This window comes from Ranitomeya variabilis, chromosome 1 (genome assembly GCF_051348905.1).
Source record: "Ranitomeya variabilis isolate aRanVar5 chromosome 1, aRanVar5.hap1, whole genome shotgun sequence".
Taxonomy (NCBI): domain Eukaryota; kingdom Metazoa; phylum Chordata; class Amphibia; order Anura; family Dendrobatidae; genus Ranitomeya; species Ranitomeya variabilis.
In genome coordinates this window covers 324,719,266-324,733,224 of record NC_135232.1, presented here as the reverse complement: position 1 = coordinate 324,733,224, position 13,959 = coordinate 324,719,266, and the positions used below count along the sequence as shown (strand labels likewise).

Genomic DNA, 13,959 nt, shown 5'->3' with positions numbered 1-13,959 from the left:
GCTTTCTAGATAGCAGGAAGACAGAAAGGACACTTTCATGGTCAGCAGAAAACCCTATCAAAACACCATCCAGAAATTCCTTTAAGACTCTAGCATTAACTCATAACACCAGAGTGGCAATTTCCGATCACAAGAGCTTTCCAGACACTGTAACGAAACAGCAGCTGTGAACAGGAACAAAATGCAAAAACACACAAGGACAAAAGTCCAACTTAGCTGGGAGTTGTCTAGTAGCAGGAACAAGCACAGAAGGCTTCTGATTACATTGTTGACCGGCAAGAAACTGACAGAGGAGCAAGGTTATATAGCGACTCCCACATCCTGATAGGAGCAGGTGAACAGAGGGGATGATGCACACAAGTTCAATTCCACAAGTGGCCACCGGGGGAGCCCAGAATCCAATTTCACAACAGGCCCCCACATATATTGGCGGTGATTTTAGATGAAATGACAAACGTAGTATGAAAATAGGTTTAGCAAAATTGAGGTCCGCTTACTAGATAGCAGGAAGACAGAAAGGGCACTTTCATGGTCAGCTGAAAACCCTATCAAAATACCATCCTGAAATTACTTTAAGACTCTAGTATTAACTCATAACATCAGAGTGGCAATTTCAGATCACAAGAGCTTTCCAGACACAGAAACGAAACTACAGCTGTGAACTGGAACAAAATGCAAAAACAAACGAGGACTAAAGTCCAACTTAGCTGGGAGTTGTCTAGCAGCAGGAACATGCACAGAAAGGCTTCTGATTACAATGTTGACCGGCATGGAAGTGACAGAGGAGCAAGGTTAAATAGCGACTCCCACATCCTGATGGAAACAGGTGAACAGAGGGGATGATGCACACCAGTTCAATTCCACCAGTGGCCACCGGGGGAGCCCAAATTCCAATTTCACAACAATCCCCCACCCTGGCCCCGTTTATCTCATTCCTGGCTCCAGCCATATGTTCTCGCATCCTGCCCTCATGAGTATCCACTCTACCCCATATGATCTCCCCATCCTCCCCATTCTGTCTCCATCGTATCCATCCTGCCCCATGATCCAATCCTGCCCCATGTCTTTCATTCTGCCCCGTGTCTCCAATCATGCCCCGTGTCTACATTCTGCCCATGCCTCCAGTCCTGCCCCCAGTGTGTCCAGCAATCTGCCCCAGTATGTCCAGCATTGCCCCCAGACAGTGTGTCCAGCAATCTTCCCCAGTATGTCAAGCATATTGCCCCAGTGTGTCCCACATTTCCCCCAGTGTGTCCAGAAATCTGCCCCAGTGTGTCCAGCATATTACCCCAGAGTGTCCAGCATTGCCCCCAGACAGTGTGTCCAGCAATCTGCCCCAGTGTGTCCAGCATATTACCCCCAGTGTGTCCAGCAATCTGCCCCAGTATGTCCAGCACTGCCCCCAGTGTGTCCAGCAATCTGCCCCAGTGTCCAGCATTGCCCCCAGACAGTGTGTCCAGCAATCTTCCCCAGTATGTCAAGCATATTACCCCCAGGTTGTCCAGCAATCTGCCCCAGTGTCCAGCACTGCCCCCAGTGTGTCCAGCACTGCCCCTAGTGTGTCCAGCAATCTGCCCCAGTGTCCAGCATTGCCCCCAGTGTGTCCAGCAATCTGCCCCAGTGTGTCCAGCAATCTGCCCCAGTGTACAGCATTGCCCCAGTGTGTCCAGCACTGCCCCCAGTGTGTCCAGCAATCTGCCCCAGTGTCCAGCACTGCCCCCAGTGTGTCCAGCACTGCCCCCAGTGTGTCCAGCACTGCCCCAAGTGTGTCCAGCAATCTGCCCCAGTGTCCAGCATTGCCCCCAGTGTGTCCAGCAATCTGTCTCAGTGTCCAGCATTGCCCCAGTGTACAGCACTGCCCCCAGTGTGACAGCAATCTGCCCCAGTGTCCAGCATTGCCCCCAGTGTGTCCAGCAATCTATTTGCCCCATTGTCCAGCAATCTGCGCCAGTGTCCAGCATTGCCCCAGTGTACAGCACTGCCCCCAGTGTGTCCAGCAATCTGCCCCAGTGTCCAGCATTGCCCCCAGTGTGTCCAGCAATCTGCCCCAGTGTCCAGCATTGCCCCCAGTGTGTCCAGCAATCTGCCCCAGTGTCCAGCATTGCCCCAGTGTCCAGCACTGCCCCCAGTGTGACCAGCAATCTGCCCCAGTATCCAGCACTGCCCCCAGTGTGTCCAGCACTGCCCCCAGTGTGTCCAGCACTGCCCCCAGTGTGTAGCAATCTGCCCCAGTGTCCAGCATTGCCCCAGTGTACAGCACTGCCCCCAGTGTGACCAGCAATCTTCCCCAGTGTCCAGCAATCTGCCCCAGTGTCCAGCATTGCCCCAGTGTACAGCATTGCCCCCAGTGTGACCAGCAATCTTCCCCAGTGTCCAGCATTGCCCCCAGTGTGTCCAGCAATCTGCCCCAGTGTCCAGCACTGCCCCCAGTGTGACCAGCAATCTGCCCCAGTGTCCAGCAATCTGCCCCAGTGTCCAGCATTGCCCCAGTGTCCAGCAATCTGCCCCAGTGTCCAGCATTGCCCCAGTGTGACCAGCAATCTGCCCCAGTGTCCAGCAATCTGCCCCAGTGTCCAGCATTGCCCCAGTGTCCAGCACTGCCCCCAGTGTGACCAGCAATCTGCCCCAGTGTCCAGCAATCTGCCCCAGTGTCCAGCATTGCCCCAGTGTGTCCAGAAATCTATCTGCCCCATTGTCCAGCAATCTGCGCCAGTGTCCAGCATTGCCCCAGTGTGCAGCACTGCCCCCAGTGTGACCAGCAATCTGCCCCAGTGTCCAGCATTGCCCCCAGTGTGTCCAGAAATCTATCTGCCCCATTGTCCAGCAATCTGCGCCAGTGTCCAGCATTGCCCCAGTGTACAGCACTGCCCCCAGTGTGACCAGCAATCTTCCCCAGACTTACCCCCCCCCGCCGCCGCACCCGCACCCGCACCGCGCGCCAGCTTATGTCCTCCTTCAGCCCCCAGTACCCCCGTCCTCATACTCACCTGTCCCACACACTGCACGGCCGTGCCGACATCCCTCGCGCTCTGTCCCGACTCCCAGCGGCGGCGCAGCATCGCATCTGCTTCCTGCTTGTGCGGTCATGTGATACTGTCATTAAGGTCGTGAATATGCGCATATTCATGGCCTTAATGAGCGGTACCACGTGACCGCACAAGCAGGACGAGCTGCAGTGCAGACGCCGAGACCATCGCTGGAGCAGGGTCCTGGTGAGTATCGTCTTCAAGGGGGGGCGGGCGGGGGGGCCCTGGAGCAGTGGGGGCCCTGGAGCAGTGGGGGCCCTACCAGCAGGTGTCTGTGCCTGGGCCCACCGGAGGATCCTCCGGTTCTCCGGTGGGCCAGTCCGAGCCTGGTTGCAGAACAAGTTTTGGGATCCAATTTCTCCTGTTACCCTTGTGAAAATACAAAATTTGGAGCTATAAAAGATTTTTTCTAGAAAAATTTGACTTTTTTTATTTTCACGGCATAATGTTATAAACTTCTGTGAAGCATATGGAGGTTCAAAGTGTTCAATACACATCTAGATAAATTCCCAAAGGGGTCTAGTTTCCAAAATTGTGTCACTTGTGGGGGTTTATACTGGTTAAAGGGAACCTGTCACCTGAATTTGGCGGGACAGGTTTGCGGTCATATGGGCGGGGTTTTCGGGTCTTTGATTCACCCTTTACTTACCCGCTGGCTGCATGCTGGCCGCAATATTGGAGTGAAGTTCATGCTGTGACCTCCGTAGTACACGCCTGTGCAAGGCAATCTTGCCTTGTGCACGCGCAGTATGCTTTGCCCAACTGCGGGCAAAGCCGAAAAGCATTAGTGTGCATGCGCCGGGGAACTATGTCCCGGAAGTATTTCGCTGTGTTCCGAAAACCCCGCCCATATGACCGCAAACCTGTCCCGCCAAATTCAGGTGACAGGTTCCCTTAAAGCACAACAGGGGCTCTCCAAACACAACATGGCATCTGCTAATTATTCCAGCACATTTTACCTTCACAAAGTGAAATGGCGCTCTTTCCCTTCCAAGCACTGCCGTGCACCCAAACAGTTATTTTCCTCCACATATGGGGTATCGTTGTACTCAGGAGAAATTGTAAAACAAATTGTATGGATCAATTTCTACTGTTACCCCTATGAAAATGCAAAATTTGGAGCTGAAAAAAGATTTTTCTGGGAAAAATGTAATTTTTTTATTTTCACGGCTCTACGTTATAAACTTCTGTAAAGCACCTGCTCAATGCACATCTAGATAACTTCCCTGGGGGTCTAGTTTCCAAAATGGTGTCAGTTGTTGGGCATTTCCTCTGTTTGGGCACATCAGGGACTCTCCAAACATGACATAATCTCCGCTAATTACACCAGAATATTTTACATTCAAAAAGTGAAATGGCACTCCTTCCTTTCCGAAACACAAGAAGATTTCCTCCACATATGAGGTATCGGCATGCTCAGAAGCAGGGCCGGACTGGCCATCTGGCAATTCTGGCAAATGCCAGTAGGGCCTGCCTGGTCACGGGCTGCCTTGTCTGCTACGTTGTTAACAGAATCGGTATTCTCAAGATACCCATACTGTTGAGAGTTGTGACGGAGCACAAAGTCACTGACTCAGTCACTTACCCCAGCATGTCAAGGGTATCATTAGAAATATTGGTCTTGTAGAAAATCTTCCTTTCCTCCATCCAGGGTAATATTAGTAATATATCCCATCTGGTGCTTTGGGACAGGGACAACATGGGTCTGTGTGATTTGAAATGCCAGGGCTGAATTTCAGCCCCAGTCCGTACCTGCTCAGAAGAAATTGCACAACAAAATGTATAGTCCATTTTCTCCTGTTACCCTTGCGAAAGCAAAAACAATTTGTCTAAAAGAAAATTTTTGTGAAAGAAAAGTAAATGTTTATTTTTTCCATCCACATTCCAAAAATTCCTGTGAAGCACCTGAAGGATTAATAAATTTCTTGAATGTGGTTTTGAGTACCTAGAGGGGTGCAGTTTTTTGAATATTGTAAATTTTTGGATATTTTCTGTCATATAGACCCCTCAAAGTCACTTCAAATGTGAGGTGGTCCCTAAAAAACATGGTTTTGTAAATTTCGGTATTAAAATGAGAAATCGCTGGTCAATTTTTAACCCTTTAATTTAAAAAAATTATTTCAAAATTGTGCTGATGTAAAGTAGACATGTGGGAAATGTTGTTTATTAGCTATTTTGTGTGATATGTCTCTCTGATTTAAGGGCATAAAAACTAAAAGTTTGAAAATTGCGAAATGTTCAAAATTTTTGCCAAATTTCAATTTTTTCACAAATAAACGCATATCAGTCATATCAAAGAAATTTTACCACTGAAGTACAATATGTCACGAGAAAACATTCTCAGAATCAGTGGGATTCATTGAAGCATTCCAGAGTTTTAACCACATAAAGTGACAGTGGTCAGAATTGTAAAAATTGGCCTGGTCAGGAAGGTTAAAACAGGCTTCGGGGAGAAGGAGTTAAGTTTGATAATAGTTAAACTTACTGACTTTTTACCATAGATGTCAGGTGTTTCTATTCATATAATGCAACTTCCCACGTATGTTTTAAAATCATTGAGTTAGGAGTTAGGAATTAGGAATATTTAGCATAAATTAAATCTAAAAAAGAATATGTTGTGTACTGCAGGACTTACGGTGAAGAAGACTTTTTTGGAAAACGTTTTTCTTTCCAGTACCAACTGTAGAAAATGAAAACATTTTGCTTACATTCAGGAGTAACATTTCAGAAAAAAACATCATTGATTAGTAACAGCCAGGTTTTCTCAAGACTGGAAGACAAATTGCCTGCGTTTTTGTATTGGGACCTACCGTATTTTTTGGATTATAAGACACTTTTTCGCCCCAAATTTTTTTGGGGAAACGGGGGTGTGCCTTATAATGTGGATATACCTTACCGGCCGCGGTGGAGCATGGTCTCAGGGTCACTGCTGGAGGAGGCAAGAGTTGAGCGTTGCTGCAGGCCGCAGGCTGGGATGAGATCTCATCTCCCGAGATCTTGGTGCCGAGATCTCCATCTGCGCATGCGCCGCCCACGGCAGCCATTTTCCCGGAGTCCTCCGCATAGTAAACCATGTAAGTGTGGGGGCTCTGGGCTTTCACAAAATGTCAGCAGAGCCCCAGCACCACCGAACACCCGCAGCGGTGCACATCCAAACACCCCCTTATCCCAGCCTGCGGCCTGCAGCAGTTCTCCACTCTTGCCTCCTCCAGCAGCGACCCTGGGACCCCGCTTCACCGCAGCCACCACCCCCGGTAAGCAATAAGACGCATGGAATTTGGGTGCATCTTATAATCCTCAAAATATGGTAAGTATTAACTGCTGAGCCTTGAGCCTCGAGGATAGCACTTGAGTACTATAACTAGCCCAATGTAAAATCTAGATAAAAACAGTAGCTAGTAGAGAAACGAGAATGTTTACTGCATGTGTCACGGGGCCAGCACTTCAAAACACTATTTTAAAAATCCCATGCTTGCACATTCCCATTTTTAAAGGAATAGTTGTTGGAGAGTTTCTAACTGTCACACATTTATTTATATATGCATTTTCAGATATTTTTTGTGTATTTTTCTGAATGTACCATCACCACCTTCAAACATGCCACCATCACAATCATCCTCAAAAAAGCTAACCTTGACCCAACTGCTATGCCCAGCTATCGCCCCATATCACCGCTCCCGTTTGCTTCCAAACTCCTTGAGCAGCATGTCCATGGTCAACTTTCCTTCCACCTCTCATCTAACTCTCTCTTTGACAACCTCCAATCTGGCTTCCGCCCCCACCACTCCACCGAAACTGATCTAACCAAAATTACTAATGACTTACAGCCAAAGCTAACAGACAGTTCTCCATCCTCCTCCTTCTCGACCTGTCCTCTGCTTTCGACACAGTCGACCACTGCCTACTGCTACAGATTCTTTCTTCCCTCAGCATCAAAGTCCTTGCCCTGTCCTGGATTGCCTCATACCTTTCCGACCGCACATTTAGCGTTTCCCACTCCCACACTACCTCCTCACCCCGCCCCTTCTCTGTTTGAGTCCCTCAAGGCTCTGTCCTAGGGCCTCTACTTTTTTCCATCTATGCCCTTGGCCTAGGACAACTCATAAAGTCCCATAGCTTCCAGTACCATCTATATGCGGACGACACTCAGATCTACCTCTACCTGCCTCTCTTCTGTCCAGAATCCCAGAGTGTCTATCAGCCATATCCTCCTTCTTCCACTCTCGCTTCCTAAAACTCAATGTAGACAAAACCGAACTCATCATCTTTCCCCCATCTCGCGTATCCCCCCTACCTGATCTATCTATTATGGTAAACGGCATCACGCTCTCTCCCGCACCTGAAATCCGCTGCCTCGGGGTAACTCTCGATTCTGCCCTGTCCTTCAAACCGCACGTCCAAACTCTTGCCACCTCCTGTTGCCTCCAACTCAAAAATATTGCCAGAATCTGTCCCTTCCTCAGCCCACAATCTATTAAAACTCTTGTGCATGCCCTCATCATCTCCCACCTCGACTACTGCAACACCCTCCTCTGTAGCCTCCCCGCTAACTCCCTTGCACCACTCCAGTCTGTCCTCAACTCTGCTGCTCAGCTAATCCACCTCTCTCCTCGCTACTCCCCTGCTTCACCCCTCTGCAAATCCCTCCACTAGCTCCCAATTCCCCAACGAATCCAGTTCAAACTACTAACACTGATTTACAAAGCCATCCACAACCTGTCCCCTCCCTATATCTCTGAACTAATCTCCCACTATCTTCCCTCACGTAATCTTTGATCCTCCCAAGACCTCCTACTCTCCTCCACACTTATTCATTCCTCACACAACCGCCTCCAAGATTTCTCCCGAATATCCCCCATCCTCTGGAATTCCACGCCTCAACACTTCCGATTATCCACCACCCTCGGATCCTTCAGACGGAACCTGAAAACCCATCTCTTCAGGAAAGCCTACAACCTGCATTAACCATTCTGCCGCCTCACCAACCACCCGAGCTGCCACCTCACCAACCACCTGAGCTGCCACGTCGCCACCACCAGAGCTACCGCCTCACCAACCACCCGAGCTGCCGCTTCACCACCACCAGAGCTGCTGCCTCACCACCACCAGTGGTGCAGCACACCGACCTCCTGTCTCTAACCCATTATCCCGATCAATCCAATCAACAAAGACTGCGGCAGCGACAGAGACACATCACTAGATCTGGTTAGGTTAAGTAAAGTTCAGTTTTGTTTTTTCTTTTTACACATACAATAACTAAACCTAAGGGAAAAAGTGTGTTGAAAGGGAACAACTCCTTTAACAAATAGGCAAATAGGTCAATGACAACGTCACTGATTGAAGCTCTCTTGACTTGTTGGTTTATTAAAGGGGCTGGCCATTCTATCTGTAAAAGGGTATTTCCATCTCCAAGATCCTATCCCAATATATAGTAGGTATAATAATAATAATATTGGCAAATACCTTCAATTAGAATTGTAGTATAGTTCCTTTGATTAACTATGTTGCTTACCTTATGTGCAGGGTGTAGCCATAGCTTAGATATCCACGGTTTGGATACAATGACTAAAGACTTTGGGGTATGAAACGCATCTGCCAGTGAACTCCCCCCATAGGGTTATTAGCCACTATGCTGTTATAATGGATTTTAAGAATTTTCAATAAACATTCGTTTTATGGGATTTCAGGAGCTGGATCCTTTTTCCTTCACTCAATTGATATTCCTGCTGCACTGCTGACCTGTCCGTGCCTCAGATCCCTGGCCTCAGTTGGGTGAGCTTTTTTTCCTTTTTCTTTCTACATCATATACTATGGCCCTATTCTTTGATAGAATATGATGACGTTAGATGCCTCTAGAAGAACATTTATATTGCATGTTTTACTGGTTATCTTAGAGTGGTTTCAATATATTTCATATAACAGGCTCATTGGAAGAGCAATCAGTAATTCCCAACATTATCACCATAGGAAACTCTTCAAAAAATGTTTTAAATCAGTATTTCAAGCTCCAAGATCCTATTCCAATATGAAATAGATATAATAATAATAATATTAGCAAATACCTCCAATTAGAAATGTAGTATAGTTCTTCTGATTTGCTATGTTTTTTACCCTATGTGCAGGCACTGCAGTAGTTTAGGTATCCATCATTATGACAACAAGCAACTAGCTAACTGTCACTATATGAGTGGTCATGACCATGGATACCTAAACTACTGCAATGCTTGTGCATTGGGAAAGCGACATAGCGAATCAGTAGAACTATACTAAATTTGTAATTGGAGGTATTTGCTAATATTATTATTATTACACCTACTATATATTGTTATATGATCTTGGAGATGGGAATAACCCTTTAATTCTTAGGGAAACCCAACTGATATTCCTATCTCACTGCTTCCTGAAGGATACCTGACAAGGTTCCAGGGAGCACCAACATTTAGGGAATGCTAGTTGGGAAATACTGGTTTAAGGCAAAGGAAATACCAGAACATCTTTCTTAGGCCTCATTCAGACATCCGTGTCCTATCCATGATTTTCACAGATACAACTCATACCCATTATAGTGTATGGGGCTGTTCACATGTCCGTCTTTTCTTTGCCAACCATGCGCCCATGCAAAAATCACAGAGACATGTCCATTTTTTATCAGTGTCATGGATGGGAAATAACCATACAAGTTTATGTGTCTTTGAAAATCATTGACAGCACACGGATGGCATCAGTGTACAATCCGTGTACTGTCCATGATTAAAATTGTAATGGGTAGAAGTAAACTACTAAATTTATTTTCCATACGTGAAAATCCTGATGACATGCTGATGATAAAAACTGACATGGACCAAACACTGATGGAACTCGGATCCAAAACACTGATGAAACGTGGACCAAACACAGATAGAGCTTGTATCCAAAACACTGATGGAACTAGGACCAAACACTGATGGAACTCGGATCCAAAACACTGATGAAACTTGGACCAAATAATGATGGAACTTGGATCCAAAACACCGATGGAACCTGGACCAAATACTGATGGAGCTTGGATTTAAAACAGTGATGAAACTTGGACCAAACACTAATAGAGCTCGGATTCAAAACACTGATGAAACTTGGAATAAAACACTGATGAAACTTGGACCAAATACAGGTGGAGCTTTGATCCAAAACACTGATGAAATGTGGACCAAACACTGATGGAACTCGGATCCAAAACACGGATGAAACTAGGACCAAACAGTGATGAGCTCGGATACAAAACACTGATAAAACGTGGACCAAACACTGATGGAACTTGGATCCAAAACACTGATGAAACTTGGACCAAATAATGACGGAACTTGGATCCAAAACACTGATGAAACCTGGACCAAATACTGATGGAGCTTGGATTCAAAACAGTGATGAAACTTTGACCAAACACTAATAGAGCTCAGATACAAAACACTGATGAAACTTAGACTAAACATTAATAGAGTTCGGATCCAAAACACTGATGAAACTAGGACCAAACAGTGATGGAGCTCGGATCCAAAACACTGATAATTTTCTATGACTGAATTCTAGAATGCATTTGGCCACTCATCACTCCTACAGTTTTCTCGTCGTCATCATCATCATCATCACCATCTGTACCATCTAATCAAGCTGTTTTCCTCTTCCCACAGGTATACGCTGAATGTTCCAGCTTTCCCCAGCTCCTGAATGTCTATGTGAACTGCATTTAATTTTCTCTGGTATGCACTGAATGTTCCAACTTTCCCCAGTTCCTGAATGTCTATGTGAACTGCATTTAATTTTCTCTGGTATGCACTGCTCACCCTTCACTTTGGAGCCATAATGTATCTCACTTCTCTGGTGTTTTCCATGCACACCTCTGAGCGGTCAGTCTAACCCCTCCCCCCCTTTTATGACCTTTTGTTTAACTCTGAACATGTGTTCTGGCCACACACCCCCACATCCACTCACAGAAGAGTCCTCTTAGTAGCAGGTATATTCAGATCCAGGAGTCTGATCCAGACTCTAGTCTGATCCATGTATCTTTCAAATTCCATCTTTCTAATTACTTTGAATTAGACTGAATTGGACTGGAATTGACAGGACGGTAACAGAATATCAAACCACTACAATGTTTTAGTTTCTTTTCTCTTTCACCCTCATACTACTTTCCTTCTTACAATCTCCAGCAATCCCTTCACCTAGTAAAGAACTACTCATTTCTCCCTCCATACTCCCCAGCCATCTCACCTTCTCCTCAGAACTCTTCTTCCACATACAATCCTCTTTCTCCAGACATACACAGCCGCATCATGTCCTATCCTGCTCCCATCTTCTAACGTTCTGTCTGCAACTCCTCATCACTGGTGATATATTCCCAAATCCTGGTCCTCCTCAACACATCCCCACACTCATTTCTAACCCCCTGCCACGATCCTCTACATGTTTTCTCAACCATGATAACCTCATACCCATTCATCCAGACCCCACTCCCCCGGTCCCCCTACCTGGATCACTATGGAACGCACGCTCTGTCTGCACCAAACTGCCATTTATCCATGACCTCTTCATCACCAACAAACTCTCCTTCCTTGGCATCACTGAAACCTGGCTCACCCCCTTTGACTCAGCCTCTCCAGCTGCGCTTTACTATGGCGGATTCCACCTCTCTCATCCCCCTCTCCCCAGCAGCAAATGTGGTGGAGGAGTTGGCCTGCTCCTTTCCGACACCTGCTCCTTTACTTCAATTCCACTACCACCCTCCGCTACTCTTCCCTCGTTTGAGGTGCACTCCGTCTTCTACTATTCCCCCTCCAACCTCCAGCTGGCTGTCATCTATCGCCCTCCAGAACTAGCCAGCTCCACCTTTCTCGACCACTTCACCACCTAGATACTTGATTTCCTCTTTGCTGACATCCCCTCTATCATCATGGGTGACTTCAATATCCCCATTGATACTTCCACCTCAGCTGCCTCTAAACTTTTATCGCTCACTGCCTCCTTCGGCCTCACTCAATGGTCCTCTGAGGCCATTCACAAAGATGGCCACACGCTGGACCTCATCTTCACTCACCTCTGCTCCCTTACTAATCTCACTAACTCACCCCTCCCCCGTCTGACCACAACCTACTGACATTCTCTCCCTCTCTCCTCTCCTATTGTATAACCCCAACTCCACAAACTCACTCACCCTCGCAGAAATCTCAAACACCTCAATTTACAATCATTGTCTGAGTCCCTTCTCCCTCTTACAGATATAGCTTCCCTTCATGACGCAGATGCTGCTGCCACTTTTTATAACACCACAATAACAGCAACACTCGATTTGGCCGCTCTGCTCATGCATAGCAAAACTTGTACAATCAACAGGCAGCCCTGGCTGACCAGCCTGACCACAGAACTGAGATGGGTTTCCTGGGTCGCAGAGCGGAGATGGAAGTGATCCTGCTCTGCCAACCACTTCACTGCATACAAGCAGTCCCTAGCCAGCTTCAAGTCCACGCTCACTGCTGCAAAACAAACTTACTTCTCATCTCTCATATCCTCCCTGTCTCACAACAATAAACAGCTTTTCAACACTTTCAATTTGCTACTCAATCCCCTTACACCTCCTCCCTCCCCCTAATTTCTGCTGAAGACTTTGCCTTTTTCTTTAAACAGAAGATTGATACGATCAGAGGAAGCTTTGGCCCACAGCGCCCAATGCCCCTCTTAACTGCTCAACCCCGTTCCTCCAAAACCAGCTTCTCCACCATGACAGAAGGTCAGCTCACCACCCTCCTGTCAAGATCACACCTCATCACTTGCACGCTTGACCCACTCCCATCCCACCTCATCCCTAACCTTGCCACGGTCTTCATCCCAACCCTAACACATATCTTCAACCTGTCACTCACAACAGGTGTCTTTCCCTCATCCTTCAAACATGCCAAGATCACACCCATCCTCAAAAAGCCCTCCCTCGATCCATCCTCTGTGTTTAGCTATCGCCCAATATCTCTTCTCCCTTATGCCTCAAAACTACTGGAACAGCATGTCCATCTTGAACTGTCCTTCCACCTCTCCTCCTGCTCTCTCTTTGACCTGCTACAATTTGACTCCGACCCTATCACTCAACTGAAACTGCCCTAACTAAAGTCACCAATGTCCTACTAACTGTCAAGAGCAAGCGACACTACTCTGTCCTCCTTCTCCTGGACCTATCTTCTGTCTTTGACACTGTGGACCACTCCCTTCTGCTACAGATCCTCTCATCTCTTAGCATCACAGACTTGGCCCTATCCTGGATGTCATCATATCTGACAGACCGAACATTCAGTGTCTACCTCCCCCACACCACATCCTCAATTCGCCCCTTGTCTGTCGGTGTTCCTCAAGTCCCTGTTCTAAGACCCCTACTCTTCTCCATCTATACCTTCGGCTTGGGACAGCTCATAGAATCCAATGGTATGCAGTATCATCTCTATGCCAATGACACGAAGATCTACCTATCCGGACCTGACCTCACCTCCTTACTCACCAAAATCCCACACTGCCTGTCTGCTATCTCGGCCTTCTTTTCTGCTCGCATTCTAATACTGAACATGGACTAAACAGAATTCATCATCTTTCCCCCATCTCACTCTACCCCTCCACCAGACCTATCCATCAATGTCAATGGCTGCTCACTTTCCCCAGTACTGCATGCTCGGTGCATCGGGGTGATCCTCGACTCTGCCCTCTCTTTCAAGCCACATATCCAAGCCCTTGCCTCCTCCTGCAGCCTCAAACTCAAAAATATTTCCCGGATCCGTGCATTCGGGGACGAAGGATTTTCAATCCGAAACGCACGTCGGGGTGTGCACATTATTAGGACCAGGTGGCACCTTAAAGGTACGGATCTCCAATATATATTTTTTGCACACTGCACATTGTTGCTATATGGAGTTTTTGGTTG

At 47.1% G+C, this 13,959-nt stretch overlaps 1 protein-coding gene across 1 annotated transcript in view; it reads right to left on the bottom strand.

The window, feature by feature from the left end:
• Positions 1-13,959, bottom strand: part of LOC143817139 (immunoglobulin superfamily member 1-like) — a 160,552-nt gene that overhangs the window by 29,759 nt on the left and 116,834 nt on the right. The window contains exon 14 of the mRNA XM_077298298.1: positions 5,662-5,706. Within this exon, the coding sequence (XP_077154413.1) occupies positions 5,662-5,706 (45 nt within the window). The remainder of the gene's footprint in view (positions 1-5,661; positions 5,707-13,959) is intronic.